The 26,966-nt window shown below is 41.9% G+C and overlaps 1 protein-coding gene across 1 annotated transcript in view; it reads right to left on the reverse strand.

Moving 5' to 3' along the window:
- PAPSS1 (3'-phosphoadenosine 5'-phosphosulfate synthase 1) overlaps positions 1 to 20,137 on the reverse strand; it is a 41,756-nt gene extending 21,619 nt beyond the window's left edge. The window contains exons 1-5 of the mRNA XM_033059994.2: positions 19,871 to 20,137; positions 12,407 to 12,521; positions 8,516 to 8,751; positions 7,000 to 7,138; positions 4,925 to 5,043 (exon numbers count right to left, since the gene is read on the reverse strand). Coding sequence (XP_032915885.1) covers positions 4,925 to 5,043; positions 7,000 to 7,138; positions 8,516 to 8,751; positions 12,407 to 12,521; positions 19,871 to 19,930 — 669 coding nt within the window. The 5' untranslated portion in view covers positions 19,931 to 20,137. The remainder of the gene's footprint in view (positions 1 to 4,924; positions 5,044 to 6,999; positions 7,139 to 8,515; positions 8,752 to 12,406; positions 12,522 to 19,870) is intronic.
- Positions 20,138 to 26,966: the final 6,829 nt, after the last annotated feature.

Here is a 26,966-nt window from a genome sequence, read left to right on the forward strand (position 1 = left end):
CACCACTCCCCTTCCGCTGCCAGCACAGAGCATGCCCCCACCCGCTGCACAACAGAGTAACCAATTTGTAACAATCGTGCAATCTCAGGTTTTACTGGCAGGTGCTCGGCTCGGCACCCTGGCTGGCACTTCCGGGTAGGGAAATTTCCAAACTTTTTTCATATATTGGCCACTCCTGAATGTAAGCCGCATTTCCAGGTTGGGATCAAAATTTTAGTCAAAAAGGTGCGGCTTATAATCGTAAAATTACTGTAAATGTACTTTCTACAACTAATGACATAAGACCAGTATTTTCACCTATATGCTAACTCTTAGTATATTTAAATGTGATGCCATCTGCGCATACATATGCAATGAACCAAAATCAAGCTCTATAACCAACATATCAATTTTTTATTTTAAAAAAACCAAAAAAAGCCAGTGTTCTTCCATGTGTATTAAACAAGATATTCTCACTCCACAATGCTCAAGACGTAAGACCTTAAACTTGTTCAAAGAGATTGACACAAAGATAAAAACATAATTAAAAGAAGAGATGGTCATCATGATAAAAAGCTCGGCCTCGGAGCAGAGTATATACAGACCCATAATAACAATAAATAAATTATCTTTACTTTTCCAGCATATGCAGGCCAGAGTAAATAGGTATGCTTGTAGAAAACACAACGTTAGCTCAGGAATTTTAGGGCAATTATCAGACCTTAGGCACTACCTCCATGGAAAGTAAAACAAAGGCAGTAGAATGAGAGAGAAAATGACTATGGGAGTAACAAGATGCAATGAATCTCATTGGCTGTTGCATAATTCATATCCTCAAAGATACACCAAAAGAAGACAAATTAAACTAGCACTTAAAAATGGTGTTTTATAAGGAAAAGCTTCATCCATTATGTATCAGACATCATTTTGGAAGCAGATTTTATTACATTGTAAGTTTGGCAAAATCAGCCTTTTGTTTTCTCTGCCTGAGCAGCAGCATTACAGCCCAGGAGAGCTGCAGTAGTCTCCTGTCACAGCAACAAGCCCAGAATCAATTGAAGGTATTGCCTCCTGCAAGCAGCACTATAATGATGGAGTGCACATTACGCTGCTTCACAGATTTCCCTCTGGATCCTGGCTCATTACCAGGCTAGAATGTCCTAATTTTACAAACCATCAATAGCTTAAAATAAGCACGCCTATTAAAAAGATCTCTTCAAGTATTATCCTGGTTATAGTGCCCCACTAACAGGCAAAACAAAGGTCTCACAATGCAGTTTCTCTCAACAACCTACTTCATTATACAAATGTAAACAGCTTGAAGACAGTTTCAGCAACTGAGTCTGACATTTAGAGAACTTCTAGGATTGGTAAATCTAGACTCCCTTGCACACATGAAACTGGTACTTAAAACATCAACATAGATTAAAAAAAACCCCAACAAAACAGAAAACCAGTAACAGAAGGAATCCATGCATCTTTAAATTGCATGAATTTTAGGAATCAGGAAAATGCTAGGCTAGCAAGCCATCTAGTGACCATTCTAAGGCATTAATTTTACTGAAAGCTTAATTCCCAAAGGACAAGTTACAGAATATTCCCCAATATTTATTATTTCTCAATGCATTCATATAAAAAATAGCAAAAATAGTAAAAAAATAAACTAGATGCGTGACGGAAATGTGCCTGCTCACAACGAAGTGATGGATTCTTTGCTGATACTGATTGCCTCTGGAGATCATCCAGTCCAGCCTCCTGCTCAAAATTGGTCCCACTACAGCAGGCTGCTCAGGACATTGGCCAACCAAGCATTTAATGCGGACAAGCATGTGGACAGAACAGCCATGAATACTCAAAGCAATTTGTTCTAATAATTGGCCACCTTTATAGGAAAAGGGTTTTTGCCCCTATGTCTAATTTTAATCTCCCATATTTCATCTCATGTGTGCTGTCCCTCATGCTACCCTTGTACACCTCCACCTCTAACACAAGTCTTCATCAGTCTTCTTCCCTGTACTGTCCCACTTGGATGATAGAAACTGCAACAAGAACTCCTTTAGCTGTCTCTTCTCCAGGCTGAACAAATCACTTCCCCTCAGGCTCTCCTTGTGCAATGACATACTCCAGCCTCTGACCATCTTGGTGACCTTCTGCTCAGCTGACAGAAGCACATCAATGTCTGTTTTCTTCTGGATTAAGGAGAAGGGCACAAACCTGGACAAGGTATCCAGATAGGCTATTACAAGTGCAATATAAAATTGTGAAATTGCTTCCCTCAAGCTCCTGACTATGCTCTTGTCATTTACAGTAGAGCATGCAGTTAGTCTTCTCTGCAGCACAGACAGATGTTCTCTTAATGCTGACAAATGTTTTTAAAATGCCAAACAATTAATTTCATAGAATCATAGAAGCACAGAGTGTGGTTGGGGTTGGCAGGGCCCTTAAGGACCATCTAGTTCCAACTACCCTGCCACCAGCAGGGGCACCTTCCACCAGACCAAGTAGCTCAAAACCAACCCCATTCAACCTGGCCTTCAACACCTCCAGGGATGGGGCATCCACAGTTTCTATGGGCAGCCTGTTCCAGTGCTTCATCAGGCTCACAGTAATGAATTTCTTCCTGATATCAAATCTTAACTACCTTCTGTCAGTTTAAAGCCTTGTCCTCTCCCTAAATGCCCTTATAAAAACGCCCTTCTTCAGCCTTCCTATAAGCCATCTTGTTCAAACTACAGGAAATCTACAGAAATTATATTCTCAACATAGCATTGCATTAACATAGTCTAAAAACAAGATGTGCCTGTTTAGCCTTGCCTTGATTTCATTGTCCCTCATTGAACTAAGAAACCACTAAGATATCTTGCCATTCATTACACTGTTATCTTCAAAGAAAAGGAAATAAGCGCTAGATGTGCTTTAAACAAAGCTGATGGGCTAGGAGCCAGCAGTCAGCACTGTGTACCAGTACAAGCCCTCGGGATCATTATCTTGGCACATGTGACATAAGTTTCTAAAACCGTTAATTGCTCTGAGCAGGAGGCACAGGGCCCCCCCCCCAGTCAGGAACTGCCACCTCTCATAGGACTCCTACACAGCTCTCCTATTTTCTTCCAAAAATAAAATTCAGATGGGGATTTGGGCAAAAATATACAATTCTCTTACAGTTTTCTACCCTGTCTTATCTCCTGAGCAACCCTGAGCAAGCACTCATCCATGAGGAGTTTTCTTGAAAATTTCAGTGCAAGAGACTAAATCTCTCCAGAGCTATACTTCCACAGAGGGTTAAAATTAACTCATGCTGGCTACATGGTGAGGTCTTTTGCTTGTATCAACTTCAACGCTTGGTGGAGCTTTACTCAAACTACTCTCTATATCCTAAATTTAAAGAACATTCAACTCACATTAAAAAACATGAGTTATCATCTGCAAGAGTATCTCACTTAAAAAAAAATAGTCTGAAATGTCATCTACTACCCACTGACTATAGATAAGAATGTAAGGAAACACATTTCTTCTACGTGAGGATTAGCAAATTCTGGGGGTATGATTTCAAGAGGATAAAGCCATCTCTCTGCTGCCTTCACTTTTAGTGTTGGGTTTAGGGTTTTCTTTTTTTGGTCTGCCTGTTTTGCTTTCTATGTGGGGTTTGTTGGGTGTGAGGTTTTTCAGGTTGGGTAATGAGCCAAATCCACTTATCAGGCAACAGGAAAAGGCCCAGAGACTTCAAAAGAGATGGTGCAGATTGCAGGCATGAACAAGGAAAGATCTACCTTTTCAGAAGCTATGAACCATAAACTCAACTCACTCATGTCAAGAAGATCTGCTTCCTGAGCTGGTCATTACACAATTGCAGGACCACTTTAACTAGTACAAGAAAAACACTGGAAACAAGGAAAAGCAGACACAAGCACAGCAGCCCCTATTTAAATGAGATCAAATCACTATGTAAGTGCACCCCTATCTCTTCACATCTGCAGTATATATTAATTTGTATGCTATAGAGACAATGTAAAAATTCAGACTCTTAAGAATTGCTTGCTAGCATTTTTAAGTCAGCATTGACTGTTGGTCCTGTAACAACTGAGACAGCCTTCTCTCCCTCCCAGTTATTGATATACAGTAATTTCACGACTATAAGGCGCACCCTTTTGACTAAAATTTTTCCCCCGAACCCGGAAGTGCACCTTATAGTCTGGTGCGTCTTATCTGATGGAAAAAGTTCAGAAATTTGCCTACCCGGAAGTGAGAGCTGCGAGCCACGGGGGGAACCAGCAGTGCCGCAGCAGCTGGGTGGAGGCGGGCCTGGGGGCCCGCAGCACCACCCCTCCCGGGTCCAGGCAGGCCCGGGGGCCCACGGCACCACCCCTCCTAGGTCCAGGCGGTCCCAGGGGCCCATGGCTGCCGGGTGAAGGCAGGCCAGGGGGCCCGCGGCACCACCACTCCCGCGTCCAGGCGGGCCCAGTGGCTCGCGGCACCGCCCCTGCCGGGTACAGGCAGGCCCGTGGGCCAATGGTTGCCAGGTTGAGGCAGGGCCTCGGCCAGCAATCGTGCAGGGGGAGCTGGGGGCGGAGCCTTGCTGCAAAAAAATACTGCGCCTTATAGTCCAGGGTGCCTTATATGATCTACAAAGTTGCGAGTTTTGCCAACTCCCGGGGGGTGCGCCTTATAGTCCGATGCACCTTATGGTCATGAAATTACTGTAAATTAATTTTCCACTTGTCCAACTCTTACTTCACTTGGAGATCAATGCTGTGCAATGTTTAGGTTTAAAAAGGAAACACACAATAGGACAAGTTTAAAAGTTTGAATTGAATGATGCATAAGCCTTTGTGTCTCAAAAACTATCTTTGTTTTTCCCAGCACTTAAAGGCTAGAAATACTCGGAAATTGCAGGTACGAGTACTTGGGAAAAAAGTTTCTAAGATATGTCTCCATTTCTGCTCACCCTTTCTTGAAGAAGTTCCACAACTTGCTGTATACAATCATTCACATCACAGGAATCAGTTTTCAGCACAAGCTCTGGGGCTTCTGGTTTTTCATACTCAGAGTCAATCCCAGTAAAACCTATAGAACACAAAATAAAAATATTAGGTGACTTCTTCCAAATGATGACTTCATTTTAATGCTGTTCACAGACAGTTTTCTATATATAAATGAACACAACAGGCAAGAACATGGAGTTTTAGCTTCCTTAATACTGGAATTTTTAGGGAAATCTGCAGGTTTTTTCTTTTTCACACTCTTAGCTAATCATAGTATCTGACAGGATCAAACTTCAGCATTCTGCCGTATATACATAGCACTTTTTTGTTGGTGAAGCTATTTGATTTTTACTGTGAATAAAGAAAAGAGCACTGGCAGAAGAACTGTACACATCAAGCCAGAGTTAGTCATGCATCCACTTTCTTTCATTATCAGCTGACTTGCTCTTAAAAAATTAATAAAAGATGAAAAAATATTACAAACATCCAGTATATATGTAAATTCACAGTCATACCATCAAGCACTACTCTGAAGTAAGGAATTTCATCACCTTTTACGTTAGTTTAGCTAATATACTCATCTGAAGATAGCTGCTAATGTAAGATTGATGACTTTGTTTATTATAGCTGTCACAGACTGTACAAGCTACCAGTGACACTTGTTCTGACCTACTTAGCTTGCTTGCACTCTGCTTTGAAATTGTGGAGATTCTAACCACCAATGCATAAACAAGGAGGAAAAATCAAGCCCAAAGGCAAAGAGTAGAAGCACTACAAATCAGATGTTTGTCAGAATATCAGCTGGGCTTCAGCAACTCGATATCTGCATTCTCCACAAGTGCAAACCTTAGAACTCCAGTTTTTCACTTTGGATTTAAATACCCTCAAAATTAGTAGTTTAGTTCCTCATCTAAGAAAAATACCAATTACTACAGTACCCCATGTGATAAAGAAAGGCTGATACCATTTCTAAAACATGCATACTTTAGAAGGATCTGATTACAGGGGGAGCAGGAACAGGAGGCAAAGAAAGCGTCTCATTACCATTTCCAGAGAAAAAGAAGATAACAGTTGCTGACATTCCTTGTGAAGTGGAAAGTTTGTTTCATTTTTACCCTTCATATATCAGATAGGTCATAAAATAGGCACAAATAAGGATTTGTACAGAACTGTATCTTTGTATCATATCAGCTCAAGCCATCTTGCTTTGATTTTGAACAAATCTTAGTTCAGATTTCTTTATTCCTGGTGTTTGCATGAAATATTCTGTAGTACTAGAAGAATCAAGCAACCACTCATAAAGAATGTCATAGATTTCTTGAATTTTATATCAGTTCTGATTAACATGAATTCATAAAGCATCTGCAAACTCCACCCCCAAAAATGGTTACTTTAAAAAAACTGCTTTGCTACTATCTATCCTCAGCCTCTGCAAACTATAATGCAACACAGAGCAAAGCAGTATTTGAAACAATACTTGCAGTGAATGATTGCAAGCTAAGCTTTTTTTATTGCAGGTTATACTTAAATTGACCTGAGGCTGCAAATAGGAAATAATGTTCATGGGTACTAGAACAGAACACAGATTTCAAAGTACAAGTTAGTATCTTTAGAAATGTCCTTAATTGTCTGCAGGTAGACAGTGGCCATGTTTTACTTTTTGGAAGAAACTAGCAAGTTTTATTAATGCACTTCTTTAATGACTTCATTAAGAATCAGGTTCTTTTTAACTGGTCAATGGACACGCAAAGGAGACAAGACTAATCCTCAATCGTTACGTGGTTTCTACTGCAACCTTTAACATGCTCAAGGTCTTTTCTGTGTGTGGTTAGCCGCTTTTACCCTTTTTCTGTCCTACACATTTAACTAGTCAGTTCCATGAGTGAGAAGTCAATTCCAATTTTCTTCTCAGTCCTGTCCTGAATCCATGCTCCTTTTAAGGGTGATACACTCAGACTTGAGCACATGCACTTAAGTGAAGTCAAATTATACCAATGTTTCATTTATGCAGAAAGGATGTGAATACATCTAAGTTCACCTTTAATTTCTCCAGCCCTCGCTTTCTTGTAGAGTCCTTTAACATCTCTCTGCTCACAGACATGCAATGGAGCATCCACAAATACTTCAAAAAAAGGCAAACTTGTTCCTTCATGAATTCGTCTGGCATTATTACGATCCTGAAAGAAAACAGAAGAAAAATCCTAAAAGCTTATCCCCACATATTTTTACTGGTTTTTGCCTTTGAAGTTCATTTTAAAGAAGCTGGCAGCACAATGTAAACAAGCTTTCAAAGTTTGAAAAAAGAAATGCGATTTGATTAACTGATGTCCTGCAAGCTACATCACTTTGGCTACAGTACATCACATGGTAAAAGCTGACAGAAAGATGTGAGATATTGGTTTGTAAGAGAAACCCACAACCAAACCCAGCCAATAGAATGCAGGGTTTTCTATATCTATACATATATGATATATGTCTAAGGAATTACATCTGCTTAGCTGAGTACAGCCAGGATGAGGTGTTACCTGCTGCTCTTGATATAACCACCCTTCTCTCCCCAGCACAAGTTTTCCCTACATTCCTTAATTTGACAAGACTTGTGTAGTCAACATATTGTATTATTTGCATTCTTTTATTTTATCATATTATTTTTATGGCTTGACAAGCATTGGAACAGTATTGGTGACTTTCATGAAGAGAACAAAAAAAACCTTCCAAAATCCACTAAAATCTTTTCTTACTAAATATCATTTATTTTTATTAGTTATTTTTCTCATATCTAAAGACTTCTGTTATGCTGTAGGGTTCAAGTTCCCCAAATTATTATCAGAAGAAGTGTTTTCACCACTCTAAACAACGAAATAACACATTCTCACGCCATGAAACACCTAAGCTTAAAGTCTCTAGGTCATTCTTTAAGATACTTGGATGTTCACATATCCTTTTTTTCTCTGCCCTCCAGGTTCTCATGCATGGACAAAAACAGTCCACACACAACATGAATGTGGATTTACATTAATTTTTAGTACTATATAATGTCATGTTGTATACACATGAAATCAAGTAAATAGGACCTACAAGTAATTAAAACACTTTTCCCTTAAGTCACTTGGTAAAAATAAAGCTCTCACCATTAATTCACTAATGGGAAAATTGCTTTTAAAAGCAATTTACCTAAGTCTTCAGGTTAAGTGTACATCTATTTTTCATATTTATAAACTACTGGAACCTACATGGATCAAACAAGATATTGCAACCTTAAGAGTCTTTCTTGGAACATCATTTGAGCTTGTTTGTAATATTAGAGTAATAATTCTGTCTAATGGATAGAAGGATCATTCCAGTTACAGAAGTAATGTAAACATTTCATATTTAAAATTAATATTTCTGTTTTGAGTAATCATCTCCATAAAGCACAAACATCACACAAAAAAACCCCAAAAAAACAAGTAAGTATTTGATTCTGGCTAAGTTCAGAAATTAATTTCTGTAACTAGGATTCTGAACAATTTTTTTGAATTTTCCTGCATTTCATCTAGATGTTTTTCGCTTACCTGCGCATAAGGAGAGATGAAACTAGTAATGCACACCAAACCAGCATCTGCAAACAATTTAGCAACTTCAGCAATACGACGCACATTTTCTTCTCTATCTTCTGGTGTGAAACCCAGATTCTTATTAAGGCCTTGGCGAATATTGTCACCATCCAATGTGTAGCATGGGATACCATGGCATACTAAATACTCCTCCAGTGCCATGCTCACTGTAGTCTTCCCAGCACCTGACAGACCTAAAATATTCAATAATAATATAAATATATAAGCACAGGAACGAGTTAAGGCAAGTTATAGTACATGTGTATTATGAAAATCCCAAAATGACAGGCATTAGCAGCAATGCCTTCTGGATAAGTTTACTTGGAATATAAAACAAGTGGCTTTTACACAAACAATAGGTAAAGACAGAGTAAGGTAAAAGTTAATTTGAAGCAGGCAAGAGTTTGGTCTCGAGCTCTGCTGCTGCTTATAGAGATGATGCACTGAATTAGACACCACTGACTCACTCAAGACTCACACAAAGCAGCAATGCTCCACTCACTGGCATGTGTTAGCAAAAAAAAAAAAAAATTGTACTATCAAACTCTGGTCTAATTTAGAATCTTTGGCAACAAACCCATGCTGGTCCTAGAAAGTTCACTGTTCACTTTCATTTGGAAATGTATTTAAGTAATTTTTCCAGACTAGATTTCAATTTATCTGGAGCACATGCTCAGATCTTCATAAGTTGACATTACCCTTTGATTGATGGGAAAAAACAAAGGAAATGTTAGTATAAAAAAGATAGTATTAGTGGCGATCAATATTTATTCTAACTTTCAGAGAATGGAGAAAAATAAGAAAAATCACACAAAAGCAGTAGCTTGGTGTTACTTCCAAGACATCTATGGCAAAGGATAAGCAACCATGTTAAGAAGTGTGCCCTGAAAAAAAAAACCACGAAGTGCAAAGGAAGCTTGGGGTGCAACTTTTGTGCCTTTTAACCAGCTCAGTCTGTTAATTCAACCCCCCCATACTCAGGTGGTTTTTACCCCTTTTCTCCCTTTCATGTGTGTAGGGGGAGGCTGTGTTAAGTTCAGTGATGATTTCCCCAAGCTGAATCAGCTCAGTGTTCAGCTGGGTAAGAGGTACAGTGTGTGCAAGGCAAGAGAAGGAACACAAGGCAGGAAACAGAACAGTCTTCTTTTGGCAGCAACTAAGTACACTCCTACCAGAGAAAACAGGCACAACAGTCCAAAAGAAGATTTCAAGCACTTCATCATTTACTTCTCACTGATGCAGTCTTTGACTTGCCATTTTTGTCCCCACATCTAGCTTGCTATTCACTCAAACACAGTCTTTTCACACATCATTTGATCTCCAACATGTAGTGAATTGCACAAGTTAAGGTTATACATTAATGAATTTAAAAACTTTCTTCAAGCTGACAAGTCTTTAAAATAACTTACACTCTAAAAATTGCAGATTATTTTACATATGAAAGCAACGTTTTTTCTGTATTTTTGCTAAATTCCTCAGTTTACTAGGACCCTCTGACTCAACATTCATTAAAATAGAGCTCTCAAATAAAGGTTACCTTGAAAAATGAAAAGCAATCCCTAAAAGATCTTTCCATACACTCCCACTCCATGAGTGCTGACAAAGCAAGAGAATCTTGAAGCGTACCAATATTTCAGCTTTTATTCTAATACCTATCAGAATTTTGAAACTCATGTTTGCACAGTTCTAGAATGGCTTACTTCAATGCCTACAATCCTTTATACCCTTTCACATTACTACTCAAACTTCTTCAATAACCTAGCTACCCACACGCATTCTTGATATCTTACTATCAACACCCTCCTTCCTGAAGATAAAGGAAATTGGACATTAAGATCACATTTGTTAAAAAAAAAACATTGACTGGAAAATGTTGCCATATAGATAACTGAGAAAACATTTTTATCATGACCTCTTCAAAATTAGATTAATGAATTACCAGAAGGAACAGAAAGGCAGCACACCAAATCATTTACGCATTGAGAGAAAGGCTGGAGCTGTGCGATGGAAACAGGGAGAGAAAGGACTCCATTCTTTTCCCAAAGAAATACATGACAGCAAGCCACTGCATCAAATCTGCTGGGAATGGCTCTCAGCAGTTTGTTATCAATGACTGTTTTACATTTCACACACATTTACTAACACTAGTGGAAATCAGTTTTACTTAATGTAAATGCAGTAAGTTTCTAATACAGTAAATTCACGAATACAAGCCGCAGTGAGTATAAGCCGCATCTCTGGGTGTTGGCAAATATTTCGTTTTTTGTCCATAAATAAGCTGTACCTGAATATAAGCCGCTCTGTCATTCGGAGCGAGGACCCGCGTGCAACAAAGTTGCCAAATACTAACAGAATGGCGGCAGGGCGGAGTTTACTGGCTCAGCTAAGGCTGTGCAGGCTCGGCCCAGTAGGGGCTGCTGACGGGGCCAGGTAGCCCAGCCCGGAGCTGCCGCTCAGCAGGGCCACTGGGGGCCAGCCGCCGCTGCCACTGGGCTCGGTCACCACGGCCCGGCGCTGCCCTGTGGTGGCAGGCAGGGATGGAGCCCCCCCCGCTCCCGTGGTGGCGGCGGCGGGCGGGGACGGAGCCCCCCGCCACCTCCCCGAGCCGCAGCAGGGGCGGCCCGGGTCCCCCCGCTCCTCCCTGAGCCTCGGCAGGGGCGGCCCAGGTCCCCCCGCTCCTCCCTGAGCCTCGGCAGGGGCGGCCCGGGTCCGCCCTCTCCTCCCAGAGCCACGGCAATGGTGGTGCGGGGCCCCCTGTCTCTCCCCCAGGCTGTGGTAGAGGAGGGAAGGAGGTAGCTCTCCCGCCTCTCTCCCCGCCCCCCGTGCTGCCTGCAGGCAGCCAGGCTCCACCCGCGGTGCAACAGAGTAGCGATTTGTAACAATTGCAAAATGCCGACTTTGCAGCAGCTTGGTTCCGCACTCTGGCTGGCACTTCTGAGGTTGTAAATGTCAGAAAATTATTCACATATTAGCCGCTCCTGATTATTAGCCGCATTTCTGGTTTAGGAGCAAAATCTTAGTCAAATTGGTGCGGCTTGTATTCGTGAAATGACTGTACTCTGTGAGGATCTTTTATGTTGCAATACAACAGTGTTCTAAATGATTTACAAGCCAATTAAATGACATATTTTGCTATTTTTTAAATTCCAGTTTTAACTGAAAAAAAACCCCCACTTTACAGGAAATATTTTAAAGCTTCCAAAAACTTTGAAAGACAGAACAAAAAAATTCCCTCACTGTTACGAAACTACAAATGTCTTCCACAATGTATTTACCTCATCTATTTACAAAAAAAACCCACAGAGTTGATTTCAAAAATAACTGCCAATATGCGTTGCCTGAACATGCAATTGCTGCCCAATGGCACAGGATTATGTTGAAATGTTGAAAAGTCACAGAGACAAAAACAATCTAAAGAGAAGAGGCTTTTACAGAAAAGATCCAGAAGTACAAACCCTTACAAAAATAGTTGCATTTCATTTCTAAATAGATAAAATGGACAGTACAAAGAGACAGAATTGGTAAAAACAAAAAAAAAAAAGAAAAAAAGCAACATACACCAAGAAAACTAGAATTAAGTAGCAGACAGTACCAAACAAACAACCTTCCCAGAGCACTGAACAAAATACATTCTCAAGTTACTATTTGTTCCAAAGCAACTTCCTGCTAGTCTACCTAAAAATAGTAATAAAATTGCATCAAGGTCTTAGATTTCACAAACATTCAACTTTGCATGCAAAAAAGAGCTACAGCTAAGTTGCTTTTCAAAGGAGTAACTAAAACCAAAGGGTCCTCAGAAATCCATGGAGCAACTAAAACAAAAGGATCCTCAGAAATCCATGGCTGTACCTGTTAACCAGACTGTGCATCCACGAAAACCACTTCTTGTTCCTACCACTTGGCCTCTCTTATTCCTGCTGACATGATGAGCTTGGTAGGTAACATTGGTTGCCCTTTGCATTCCCTGCAAAAGAAGACATCAATTAAGTCTTTGATAAAGGGTAAATTGGTAAAGCAAACAAATCCATCCACAGGCACAAAGAAAGACTTGGAGACAGAAAAATGGAAGTAAAACCAATACCCATTCCACCAGCTCCAGCATGGATCAAAGCAGGGATGGGAAATCAGAACAGTCAGCCATAGACAACCAGATCCATTGTGCTACTTAGTGAAGCTTGGGACTGATTGGTTAATCAACTACTACTTTCAAATAAAACTTGCTTAAGAAAATCCAACTATAAAAATGACAGATGAACTGCTAGAGCTGTTTGACTTGACTTCTATTCAAGTAATTTTAGGGATCTACTCGGTAGAGTGCCATGGGATAAAGACCTGAATGGAACAGGGGCCCAAGAAAACTGGTTAATATTTAAGGACCATCTCCTCCAAGCTTAGGAGTGATGCATCCCAACAAAGAGGAAGCCAGGCAAAAACAGCCAGGAAACCTGCATGGATGAACAAGGAACTCCCAACAAACTCAAAGACAAAAATAGATCCTACAGTGGGTGGAAAACAATGGAAAATAGAGGCTCTCTCTAGATGGAAAAGAGAGACATGGAGAAGGCTGAGGTAGCCAACAACTTTTTTTGCCTCAATCTTCACTGCCAAGTGCTCCAGTCACACCACCCAGGTCACGAAAGGCAAATGGAGGGACTGGGAGAATGAAGAACCATTGCCCAAAGTAGAAGACCACCAAGTTTGAGGCCATCTACAGAGCCTGAAGGTGCACAGGTCCATGGGACCTGAGGAGAGACATCCACAACCCCTGAGCAAACTGGCAGAGGATGTGGCTAAGCCACAATCCATCATATTTGAGAAGTCACAGCAGTCTGGTGATGCTGGAGGAACATAAGCCCATTTGTAAAAAGGAAAGTAAGGAATCCAGGGCAACTACAAACCCACTTCTCTGCCCATCAAGATCATGGAGCAGAAGCTCCTGGAAACTATGCTAAGATACACAGAAAAAAGAGGTGATTTCTGACAGCCAACTTGGCTTCACTAAGGGCAAATCATGCCTGTCAAATTTGGTGGCACTGGTTCTTTAGATCATTTTTAACTCCTAAGAGGTCTTTTCATTGCAAACTATGCATGTGTCTTCCAAATTTCAGTTAAGCAAGTGCCTTTACATATGGTACCACCAGTCTCCAGACAAGACATAGTTATCATAGATTCTAAATGTTTAAAGAAATTATTATTTCAAGGAACTTTTTAAAGAACTTGTTTTAAAAGATAGGGTTTTTTTCATATAATTTTAATTAAAATAAAGCTGGTTACTGATTTTCTTAAAACTATTCATCATAATAACCTGCTCTACAAATATATTCAGTAACATGACTCTGCTGTCAAACACATTTTACAACCTAAATTGAGGGAGCCGGCAGGAAAATCAGCCTTGGCATCATCTCAGACTTTAATGGTATCTGGCTATATGAAGTTTGTTTGTGAAAGATCAAGACCATAGATTGTCAGACCATGTACGAACAATCAAACAAAAAAGAAGACTTAAAAAAAAGTAGGGAGGTGGATAGGGGATGAGTGGAATTAGTGGTATCTGTAATGCTGCTTTGGCTTCCCTTGCTTGCGAATACATTGCACTATGTTCTCTTTCATCATTGTATCAGTGCCAGTTGAAAAAGAAAAACATGCAGTATATTTAATATAAAAGAGAGACTATATTCCTTTATGGAGTAGTAGCAAAGACCTGTTCATAGTTTCAGAGAGAGACACCACAAAGTAGAATTAACAAAAATATGGTATCTGCTTGTGGCTTCAAGGACTGCTGCTACATCATTCTTCTATTCAAAGGTTTATCTGTAAGTTATTTGGAAATTATGAAGTTGTGCGATTATATGTCCCCTCTTCTACACACAGCTGGGCTCATAGCTAACAGAAACAGAAGCTCACAGTAAGAACCTATGTTCCGGTTTTAAATACAGTAACTCTGTATTTCAGTGGTGACAGTCCAGCAACTAAAATTAGAACACTGAATATCAACCAGGAATAAACCACAACCTGCAAACAGGTTATACCCATACAAAATGAAGTTATCCTTGCTCATCATGTTACCTTCAAATAATTTATCTCTTAAAACAAAGCTGTTTTGTGCACAAAGTCATTGCATTACAGCTGACTAAAACCAAAACTAAAAAAATAAAAATCTTTCTTTTTGTAAGAGTAGGAACAATAATGGATGACATAAAACTGGAGATCTCAGTGAGCAAATGCATAAATTGTGGAATTAAAATCAACAAAAATAATTGAAGTGCTTCAATTAAAAGACATATAGTGCATAATGAATGCACACAGCCGTTCAAGCAAACACAGTAACAGCTACATTCTCTCTCATTAATTGCAGTTGTACTGTATTGTACCAGGCACTGGATAACAATAGTCTCAAAGCACAAATCCCACACCACTGTCTCACTAAGCTCTCTTAGGTTAAGACATAAATCCACATATGCTTTGCGTTTGACCCCTGGCAACAAGTCTATTATCAAACTCATACATTGGAGGTCAAATGCCTCATTGAAGGAAACCTCTTCCAGTCCATATTTCATAAGTTACATCAGTTTCCTCTCTTTCCCAAAACTAGGAAAGCAGCAATGAAACTAATCAGGGTATTACACTAGGCATACAAAACAAATGAAACCCTGCAGAAGCAGACTGAAGGGATTCTTAAAATTATGAAAAAGGCACAACTTTTATGAAAAAAAAAGTATTAATACCTACTTAGCAGAGATGAGAAATCACAGCAAGGAGAAGGCCTTGCTAGACTACAAGGCACACATGGGCAGTGGAGTAGCCAGCGGGTTGAACAGAGGGACAATAATCTACCTGTACTTCAGAAGCAGGTACCTAAGATTAAAGGTTAAAGTGCCCAAAGAGTCTGCATGCGCTCAAAAACACACCTACCAGTCATCAGCTGCCCCATCTTTTGTATCTGTGTACAGGCACACAAACAAGGCAGTTCAGTACTAATCCTGGGCAAAGCAGTATCTAAATCCCCCTTATCTTCTGACAGAAAAGCAATTTCATATAGTAGCTCTAAAAAGTTAATAATTTAGCAAGTCATTCTCTGTGGCTGAAAAAAAAATAGAGTTCCCTAATTATGTCCACTTTCCCATTAAATAATTTGCTTCCATATGATTTGCTCACATCACTGAGCATAAACAGCTGTACAAGCTGAACGTTGTATCTTCAACAAGCCAGTTTTTTAATTACTATCTCTCACATACACACTTGCTACAAACATTGATGTGGCAGAAAAAAATACTCACTGGCACATATTGTTTGTGCTCTTAAATTATTTAGTCAGTCTTCAAATTCTTGTACATAAAATTTGCCGACTATCAACTGAGGAAATTAAATGACCAACCAAAATTATGCCAGACATAAAGAACAGTCATTTTTCCTTTTACACTATATCAAAGCATCCCTCACCTTGGAGATCTATATTAACAATGTTAAAAGAAATGAAACATAAGAAAACATGGAATAGAAAAACTCAATGAGATGAGCAAGTACTCTTTGAAAAAGCTGATTTGAAATTCTAAGTCTAATTACATTCACTACAGTAGTCGCTCCCGGAAGGATACACTATATTTTTGTAAAGGGGCTAATGAAAAAAGGGCATTATTCACCAATGTTTATCTGGTTTTTTAACAGACATTGGATATTTTCACTCTGACACCCCCACAAAAATATGTCTTCCACCCTGCAACACACTGCTTCTGCTTTATGTAGACAAACACTTCATATTGAAATTTTCCCTCCTACTTCACCATGTTAAACTGAAATAGTGCTTCAGTTAACTGTGTTTCATTATAGCAGTAATGTCAGCTGAGAATGCTGATATATTCCTTTCTTCTCTCCCACTGTGTTGGTTTGTTTCTCACATGAAATCAAAATTGCTCTAACAAGCAAACATCTTGGTATTGAAGTAAAAAAAGGGGTACTAAAGAAATCCTTTCATACATGTCCACTGGGGAGCTGCAATGACAAAGAAGGAAGGACAACTCCACTGTTTACTTTTTCTGCCATGAAGGTAAATTTTAGCTTTGCAGGTAGTTGACTAAGAAAATGAATCACTACAGGCACCTTAGAACCAAAGTAACAAAAGAAAGATAATGGGGGTCAAAAGGAAATACTAACTCTGTCACTTCTCTCTGTACAGACTTCCTGAGATTACACTTTTTTTCTTACTTTTCTTGATGTTTTGCCCAGTTATATCTATAATTTTTTTATTGACAAAGACTATCAGTGCCAAACACCTTTGATGCAAGAACACAGACAGGCATCCAGACGACAGAAAGCAAACCCAAGTTGCAATGCCAAGACCAAAAGACAGCCAAAATAACAGATTATTGCTTAATTGTTTTATGGTTAACAGACAGATAGCATATACACTGGCATAAGCTGAATTTATTCTTCATTACTTCCAAGCAACAATATTGTACTTCTATTACCAGTATCAAATTTTAAGTTTTCACAAAGCAAGACCTCTGGGGAAGGAAGTAAATCCTCCCAGGGCAAGCTGAGACTGCCTAAGGTGCAGCACTAACTTGGGACAGCTTGAGGCTGGAAGTATGAGAAAACAGACATGATTTCCATATAAACCACATACACTGAAGAAACTGTGACTATTTGCATATCCTTCTGCTCTAAGATGGCAGTGTTGGTTCCCCAAGCCAAGAAATTCCATAAGCTAGAAAAGGAACAGAAGCAGGTTCCCCTCTGAATCGCAGTCTTACTTCCAATGCCTTTCTCATTTCCCAGCCATTAGGTCATTAGCTAACTTGCTCACCACGTGCCTCTTATAAACCAGGGATTCCCCGACAACAACACATTTTTATGACATTCAATATTCAGTACTGATAAATGGTAGTTTTCTTTTTTTCCCCAGCAAACTGTCCTGCTCACAGTAGCAACTCAGCCAAACAGCAACTCAAGCACATGGAACAGTGCCCATTTTTTTTGTCTACCTACATACAAACACGAGCAAGGAAAAACATGGTTCCAACACAAAAATTCAGCTACCTACACATTTATATGAGATTTTAGGATTAAACTACCTATCAGGAATACCTTCCATTAGTTACTTTCTCAAATTCTGGTTTGAAAATCTGTGCATTGATTTGGACAACTGTGCTTGGGAAGGAAGGGCAAGCCCAGAAATGATATCTAGCAATATCAAACAATAATATCTTCTAGTCTTTTAAAAACTTAACAATTCCCTAATCCATATTCTGCCACAGCCAACAGCACATTTCTCCCACCTACATCAAGAATTCTTACTTGGATCCTTACAACAGCCCACCAGAAAGTAGTGATACCAGTACAAAAAGGCACTTCAACACCTCTACATAAAGCACCACCTGAGCTGCCGAATGCATGCTCTCCTGCCACTGACACAGACTAGCTCCCCTTTGCCAAGTGCTCTAAAGCTGGGACAATTTGAAAGATCACAGCAGCAGAAATCACCCAGAATCTTCTCCAGTACTGTGGATACAAGACATTCAGTGCTAAAGACATTATTAAGGAATGTGTCCTTGCTTGCCACCTGCTGCAGTACCAGCATGACCAAAGGCAAAGACAGCTCATTTGATCAGTGCTGGAGGGGACTCACTTGGTGGCATCAGAGGCAAAGGATAAAAAATGAAAGCAGAATTACCCTACTGAATATGCTCTTGGAAACAAGAATTGGAGCAAGCTCTCATTTGGAGTCACCTGCAAACTGACACAACAGCTCAGTTGTGTTGGGAATCCAAGCTGCTCCAAAGAAAGTTCCACACATCTGCCTATCAAGCCATGTTTTCCACACTTAATGGCAGTGTCTGTGGCTATGCTGTACTCTGTAAATGTGGAGTAACTGTTTGCTGTTCTCAGAGGTGGGCTTGTCAAGGGCATTTCCACAGGCAGAGGTGTATTTTGAAAAGCACTGGAAGCACAGAGAAATTCTGAAAGACAGCGCTCTGCCTGCTATCCTAGGGGCAGTCAGATCCATCAGGATAAGTCGCTTTGACTTTGCTCTCAGTTGAACAGATGCAGAGCCAGAAGTGCCAGAACATTTGCCTGCACAGCATGTGAATCAGCAGCATTTTTGTTCCTGGTGAAGCTTATTGGTTTATAAAGAGCATTTCAGTTGAGGTCTTCTGAAGAAAAAGGAAGAAGTAGAAGACTTCCTCTGCTTGCCACGTAGCAGAGAGGGGGCTGCCAACCTCAATTGAACTCAGCAAACACTTCATGTCTGTTGAGGAATTTTCCTGGTTTGGACAAATCTATCTGCGCTTTACTTACAGACTAAGGAAATGACACAGAGTCATGACACTTTTGCATACGCTTTGTCAGCCCCACAGAGACATCGTCTATTTCACTATCTTCTAAACATCTAATTTTGCTTTTTCCTAGTAGAAATTGAAAGAATGTAAACTGCTTATTACTCTCTCATGTAAACAAGTTTGAGCTTGTACCTACTGGAAGAGGCTTGGACAGGCACAACAGCTACCGAACAGCATAACAGCAACTTCCCCGTTTTCAGGCAACAGCTGCTTTTTTCAGGAAAGCTGTGGCCTGCACTACTCACAGCAAGACTTCAAATACTGATTCACACTCTTACATTCATACCAAATGTTTTCTGGATCTTATGTCTTGCTTGTTTCAACTCAGTACTGATAGAAAGAAATCATACTTTCTTTTTCATTTCTTTTCACTTGTCTTGCATCATCAGAGGTACCAAATGTTCTGAAAGGCCTGCAATGTCTCTTCCAAATAGTTGCATTTTGGTCTTTGCTGTAAACAGATCTTCCCCCATCTTTCTGAACAAGAATGAAGGCTTTGGTTAGATTTTTTTAAGCCCTGTCTCGACAGTTTTCCACATAACACCCACCATACAAAGAACCCCAGTCTTTGGCCAACCCAGGTTTATGAATGGTTACATTGTACATCGCATTCTTAAGTCTTCCTTCTTCCAAAAAGCTGAAGCCGAGGGCTCACGGCGGGAGAGGCAGGGATGAAAACTACAGACACCGGGTCCTCTGCGGAGGGGCTTCTTGCCTTGCCCCGGGCCGCCCCGCGGGGCTCCCGGGCCGCGCTGCCCTCGGGGCCCCGGCGCTACCGCTCCGTGACCGGGCTTGCGCCGCCGCGCCCCTGCCCCGCATCCCTCCCGGCCCGGGCGGCAGCGGCGCACGGAGCCCCCCCGTGCCGGCTCCCGCTGCGCCCACTGCCACATCAGCACGGCGCTCGGCCGCTTCTTGCTCCCCGCTCCTCGGCCCCTGCACGCCCACCTGCCCACCGGCGCACCGCCCGCCCGCTCACCCAGCTCGGCACCCTGTTGCTCAGCTTGACTTTCTTGCACTGGCTCTCGGGCAGCTCCATGGCCGCAGGGGCAGCGAGAAGAGGAGGCAGGGGATGAGGACGCGCCTTCCCGACTGATGCTCGGCGCGGATGAAGCCGTTGCCGCCGAGGAGCTGCCGTCGGCGCACTCCCGCGACTCGGCCAAAGGTGGTGCAGGGAGGAGCCGCGGTCCGGCGGCCGGAGGGAGGGACGGAGGGAGGGAGGGACGGAGGGAGGCGGCTGAGGGGAGACAGAGCCTCCGCAGCCCCGCCAGGCGCCTGCGCCGTGACGCGCGCGGGGGCGCCATGGCCGCCACTTCCGCCGCTGGCTCCGCTCCTGACCCCGGCCGTGTTCGTGTCCCTCTCCTTATCCCTGCCCTTATTCCTGCCCATGTCCGTGTCCTTGCGGACCCCCGCGGCCCGGCCCTGCTTCCACGAACGCAGCTCGCTTCATTCAAGAGGACACAGTCCTAAGCTACGATGAAAGGAAATAGCCTGAAGCTGCGCCAGGGGAGGTGTGGATTGGACGTTTGGAGGAAGTTCTCCACAGAAGGGGTGATGAGACACTGTAATGGGCTGCCCGGGGGGCGGATAGAGTCACGGTCCCTAGAGGTGTTTAAGGAAAGACTGTATGGGGCACTTGTACCATGGTCTGTTCGGTCACAGGTTGGGCTCGATGTGCTCCCAGGTCTTTTCCAGCCCCATGGATGGTGTGCTTCCCACCCTCCGCACTACAGCGTTCCTCGGCCGGCATAGCGGAGATGTCATCTCTTGGGCGTGTCCTCTCCACCTTTTCCACTTAATGCACAGGGGAGAAGCTGGTACGCGCCTTGTGAAAAACTCGAGGCAGGCAATGTGCGAAGTGGCATTATTCCGTGACAAAAATTTCTCCAACAAAGCTCATCCCGTGCTGCTGTCTAGGAAATGTCTCTTAGTGTAGATTTAGAACTAGAAGTTCTTAGGTTCTTAGTTCCAGAACGGAACTGCTTCAGCAGCTGGGTGCTAATCTTAAGGTGGAGACAATGCCATGCTAACAGGATTTACTGGCATTTACTGTACAAATATAAGTCCATTTACAATAGTTCAAGAAAGGAAGTACTTTAGCACTTAAGTGTTATGGGTGGAAATAGTGCTGTAATCAAAGGAGTTGCATTTACTTTAAAAATAATTTAAAGCCATTCAACGTCTGGAGAGTGTTTGTTCAATGACAGTTTAAACAGGAAATAAAAAGGCTCTCTTTGTGGATCAATCTTTACTCCTGCTGTATCAGAAAGACATCCTTCCAAAGAAAAGAAGGTGTTGGCTTAAAAGAGAGAATAATATTCTGATTAAAATCCTTATGCAAAGTAGATAATGTCTCTGAAATCAAGAAAAATAGTTAGAAATGCTCTCAGCCAATTTGAAGGTCAGATGGAATTAACAAATAAGTAACTACAAAATTTAAAATTGCAGTTATTTATTTAGACTTGATTTGAATGTTATACCACATGATGCTCTGTAAGTAATTGTTCAGCAAATGGTCCCAGGCTGTATTCTGATCATGACAAAGAGTAACAAAGCCAGGGCAAAATCTCCCATGCAGTGCTCTCCCAGTTATGGAAAGAGAACCATCACATTGTGTGGAACCAGCACACTGCTGTGAAACAGTGAGTTGAGAGCTTCTACCTGCTGACTATTCAGTTATGGCTAGGGTGTGCTCATTTTACACTGCTTAAGAGTAATTCTCAGTGTTATCTATGGTCACATTCTTTTTTTAAGTTCTACTATTTTCTTCTGAATGTATAGGTATAGATTGGTACTGTTCTTTCTGCATTCTGAGAGACAATAGTGGGGAAAAAAGTCATTCACAAGGGTTCTAAGTTAAATCCAAAAACAAAGGCAGCCCACTTAACTATGCAGCAGTGATTTCTTACAGGTCCATTTGGCTCCCCTGTAATACTCACACATGGGCTGAGAGCAAAATACTTTGGGATTTTTTAATGGTTTGCATAGGAGTTTAGCCTAGGTCAGCTGTTTGGCAGCAAGAAGTCTCATCCCATCACAGGAGCTTCTCTGCTACATACTTTCTAAAGAAGTGTTGCATTCTGATTTAAAGGTTGAGAAAACAAGGCATTTAGCACTGGTGAAGTTTTAGGCTGTGGTATTTACAGCTTGAAAAACGACAAGAGAAGGAAATGCAGTTGTATTGATCAGCATGAATATACAATACTGCTCAGACTGAAGGTGGGGAGTTGCGTGATTCCTTCCAGAAACTGTTGAAGAAACCCTGATGAATGAAGTATATACGAGTGAAATGTGAAGTATGTCTGCAAATGTAGACAGTAGTGGTCAGACAGATGACATAATCCTAGAGGTAATAAAAAAGCATTTTTGAACAGCAATTCCTAAAACAAATCACTATACATTCTAAAATAATGTATACATACATATGCATATATAGTATAGTAAAATATTACAGGCATACACTTGGATGAGGTATATCACAAAACTGGTAAGTCTGGAAGTGACCACCAGTGGGCTCATCTGGTCCAACCTTTCTGCTGAAGCAGGGAGCACATGGCACAGGATTGCAGCTGGATGTTTCCTCAGTATCTCCAGTAAGGAGACCCCACAGCCTCCTTGGGCAATCTGTTCAGTGTTCACCTGCACAGTAAAGAAGTTCTTCCTTATAGAATCAGAATCATAGAATGGCTTGGATTGGAAGTCACCTTAAAGATGTCTACTTCCAAGACCCCTGCCGTGGGCAGGGACACATTTCAGGGACCAAGTTGCTCATATTCAAGTGGAACTTCTTGTGCATCAGTTTCTGCCTGTTGCCTTGTGTCCTATTGTTTGGCACCACTGAGAAAAGCCTGGATCCATCCTCTTGGCATCCTCCCTCCACATTCTTGCAGACACTGAGGAGGACCTCTCTGAGTCTTCTCAAGACTGAACAGACACAGCTCCCTCAGCCTTTCCTCGTAAGAGTGATGCTCCAGACCTTTGACTAACTTAATAGCCCTCCACTGGACCTGCTTCAGGAGCTCCATGTCTTTCTTGTGCTGAGAAGCCCAGAACTAGACACAAAACTCCAGATGGGGCTGACCAGGGCTGAATAGAGGGAGAAGAGCACATCCCTCAACCTGCTGGCAATGATCTTCCTAATGCAATATATCCAAGAATAAGCAATAACATATTTTACAGAGGCTAATGTCACAAGCATAGGTCACATTTAATCAGCTCTTGTCACTTTCAGTGAAAATGTAAATGTACAGTAATTTCACGACCATAAGGCGCACCGGACTATAAGGCGCACCCCCCGGGAGCCGGCACATTTTGCAACTTTGTAGATCAGATAAGGCGCACCGGTCTATAAGGCGCACCGGGTTTTTTTTGCAGCGAGGCTCCGCCCCCAGCTCCTCCCGCGCGCTTGCTGGCCGAGGCCCCGCCTCAATCCGGCAGCCATTGGCTCCCGGGCCTGCCTGTACCCGGCAGGGCCAGGCTACGCCCACCGCCGCTCCGTGCAGCATCCCCAGGGCCCCGCTGTTCTGGGAGTTCCCTGGCGCTCCGGGTGACCCAATGCCGGCAGGCTTGCCCCGTGCCGCCGCTGCCCCGATTCCAGCTGCTTGCCCCCTCCCCGCGTGGCAGCTGCTCCGATTCTGGCGGCTTTCCCCCTCTCCGCATGGCAGCCGCCGTGCTTCCGGCGGCTTTCGCCCCCCCGCGCGGCGGCCGCCGTGATTCCGGGGGCTTTCGCCCCCCCCCGCGCAGCAGCCGATCCGATTCCTGCGGTTTTCACACCCCCCGCAAGGGAGCCGTCCCAATGTCGGCGGGCCGGCCCCGCGCGGGGGCGGCCCCGATGCCGGCGGGACGGCCCCGCGCGGGGGAGGCCCCGATGCTGGCGGGCCCGCCCCGCGCTGGGGCGGCCCCGATGCCGGCGGGGAGGCCCCGATGCCGGCGGGTCCGCCCCGCGCGGGGGCGGCCCCGAAGCCGGCGGGTCCGCCCCGATGCCGGCGGGTCCGCCCCGCGCGGGGGAGGCCCCGAAGCCGGCGGGTCCGCCCCGCGCGGGGGCGGCCCCGATGCCGGCGGGGACGCCCCGATGCCGGTGGGCCCGCCCCGCGTGGGGGAGGCCCCGATGCCGGCGGACCCGCCCCGCACGGGGGAGGCCCTGATGCCGACGGGCTCTCACTTCCGGGGTGGCAAATGTCGCAACTTTGTAGATCAGATAGGGCGCACCGGACTATAAGGCGCACTTCCGGTTTTGGGGGGAGATTTTAGTCAAAAGGGTGCGCCTTATAGTCGTGAAATTTTATCGTACAGAAGTTTGATATGTAAGTCCATCCATTGCTGCCCACACATTTTGCCTTTTTAACATCTTAACCGCCTCAAACTATTAAAGAGGGAGGTGAGAAGAGCTTTCTTTAAACATAGGAAGCAAATATATGTTCATTTATACAAAGATTATGCAGCTAAGGCTGGGGCCTTGCTAAATTTTAAATTCTGCTCAGAAAATGAAGGCAGAATTGAGCTAAAAGATCATGAGCTATATTTCTGGCTAGTCTGAACCTCCAAAAAGAAGACCTACTCAACTTCTGAAAAATCCACCATTTAGTATCCTTGAGTTGATTTTGATGCTGAATATTTCTGTCAAAGAGCTACTCTGTAAAATAATGATAATAATTTTGGATTTAATGTCAGGAGCAACAAACCCAAAATAGCCATTGATATTGGGCTTAGCTTCAAAAAGGAAAATTACATTAAAATGGAGTTATTTGTTAAAAACCAAGTACCAGAATCTTCATAGCCAGGACGGGGACTAGTTAAAGAAACTAAAGAAATGTTGGATTTTGATATGAAGGTTGGGAAAAAAATAGTCCATGAGCACAGAGGTAGTTTTAGGCAAAGCACTCTACATGCACATAATACTCTTGAAGAAGCACTCTCAGCCCAGAGTAAATGGTACAAACAAACACGCTGACCAGACAAACTTAAGGAAATCCTTTTAATTCTACAGGCTAGTTACATACAAAATAATTTTCTACTGAGTTAGCTTTTGCGTAGCCAATTATACTACTTAATACCAATCAATCCCAAACATGTAATAAGAGTCCCAATGTGTATAATTTAAAATTACTGAGGAGAGACACACATGGTACCATACAGTTTCAATCTCCAGTAAAATCTGAGCAACTGATCATATTAGGAACAAGACAAGAAGAGTTCTTCTTAGGTTATATTCCAAAGAAACGTGCAAATTTTTAATGGAGAATTCAGCATTTCAAATAAAAAATATTTAATTATAATACTAAATATTTTGTCTGATACTTTTTACTGGTGTTTCACCAAACAGAGATAAATCAAGCTTTAGATGTTCAAAAATATTGGATATTAGAAAAAATATTTTTAGTAGCTTCTACACATCAATTCTAACATAAAAAGAATGTCTGAATTAGACTTGACTACAGACTGGAGACAAAGTATTCTCTAACACTTTGGTTTTATGATTAAAGACTGACCATCTACATGACTTGGTATATAAGTCCAGAAGTGCCTCAGCTATAAATATTACTTTTAAGATGCATCTCCTCTTATTTCTAGGAAGAAAAAAATTATTAATGAAGCATTCTCTAGAATCCACCTACTGCTGTCACTTAAAATAAAATGAATGAAAAAATTAGGGGAGAAATTTCCTTTAATACTGGAATTGCTCCTTTGGTAAACATTCTGATCACATTGTGATGACACCTCATGCTCATGTACAGATCTATCCTTTTTTTTTTCCTTGCAGAATACCCAGAGCAATACAACTCAAGTTGACATACAGGCTGTCCACAGTTTTTATCCTTTTTTTTTTTCTTTTTTTAAGAAAAAAATATCTTCAGTGTAAATTACGCTGCCTACATAGAAAAGGCTTATCACTGTTCTGTCAGCATAGTTTCCAAACTCTATTTCTCACATAAATCATTCTTCTTTTGACACTATTCTAGGAAGCAAGAGTTTCAGAATGCCTTTAAAACAGATTAAACATTTTGTTCAAGTTCCTGTCAAGTATCGCTCAATACTGGAAGTAAGGCTGTGAAACAATCTCTAAAGGCTTTTAACCATAAATTCCTTATTTACTGGTCTTCTGTTGAAGGTGCTATTCTTCCTCTGTTATCAGGTTTGTGTAGTGGAAAAGATGACTATTAAGAGCTATCTGAGATTAACAAAATTATAATGTGGATACTTCACCTATAATGTAGCTTGGGTTGCAGATATGACACAATTTACATACAAAATAAAATATAAGTTGTCCTGCATAACACCCATAGTTGAAAAAGACAAAAATAGAGGAGATATTTCTCAGAACCTATTTTCTGTCTTTACCAAAAGCTTTCAATAAATTATTTCATATTTGTACTGATATGCATGTCCAGCAGAACAATCTGGCCCAACTATTTAAAGAAGCCACAGAAAGATCAGCTGAAATGCTGATAAAAGCCCTGAGTGATGAGAATACTATTTGTTTTCTGACATATTGCTGAATGTTTAACACAGACTTCTTTTCATGTCCCACAATACTGAGGATTAGAGCTCTCTTCCCAATTATATTGCAAGCATTACATCTGCTGAGTTTGCTCTTTAGACAGATAAGCTCACTCCGTGTGCCATCTATATTCAGAATGGTCTACTTGGCCAGCTGTGAAAGATGATGGTTGGTGGCCCTTTTCAGGTAATACAGTGATGTTATGAGAAGCTGAACAGAGGTTATCAAGGTAACAGAATACAGCCAAGGTTGAGCTGGACGAAAGAAGGGTGTCTCTGACAAATTTCAAAGAGGCTGAGGGAGATTTCAAAGATTGAGAGAGGCAGTGGCTAGCAAAGAGAAAAGAGCAAGGGGCAGTGCAGGTGCTAGAACTCTGGCTTAAAACTTCAGCAGAGGTCCCAGGGTCACTGTATAAATTGAAATAAAATATGATTTTAACAGTGCCAGAGGTAGAGAAAATTTTCATAATGCATTTTTGAAAAAGAATTTATTCTCATGCTCTGTATTTCACAAAAAATTATCATCATGTTCCAAACTGGCATTTCAACTGCTGTAAAAGCTGTGATGAATGACCACT

The sequence above is a fragment of the Catharus ustulatus genome, chromosome 5 (assembly GCF_009819885.2).
Source record: "Catharus ustulatus isolate bCatUst1 chromosome 5, bCatUst1.pri.v2, whole genome shotgun sequence".
Taxonomy (NCBI): domain Eukaryota; kingdom Metazoa; phylum Chordata; class Aves; order Passeriformes; family Turdidae; genus Catharus; species Catharus ustulatus.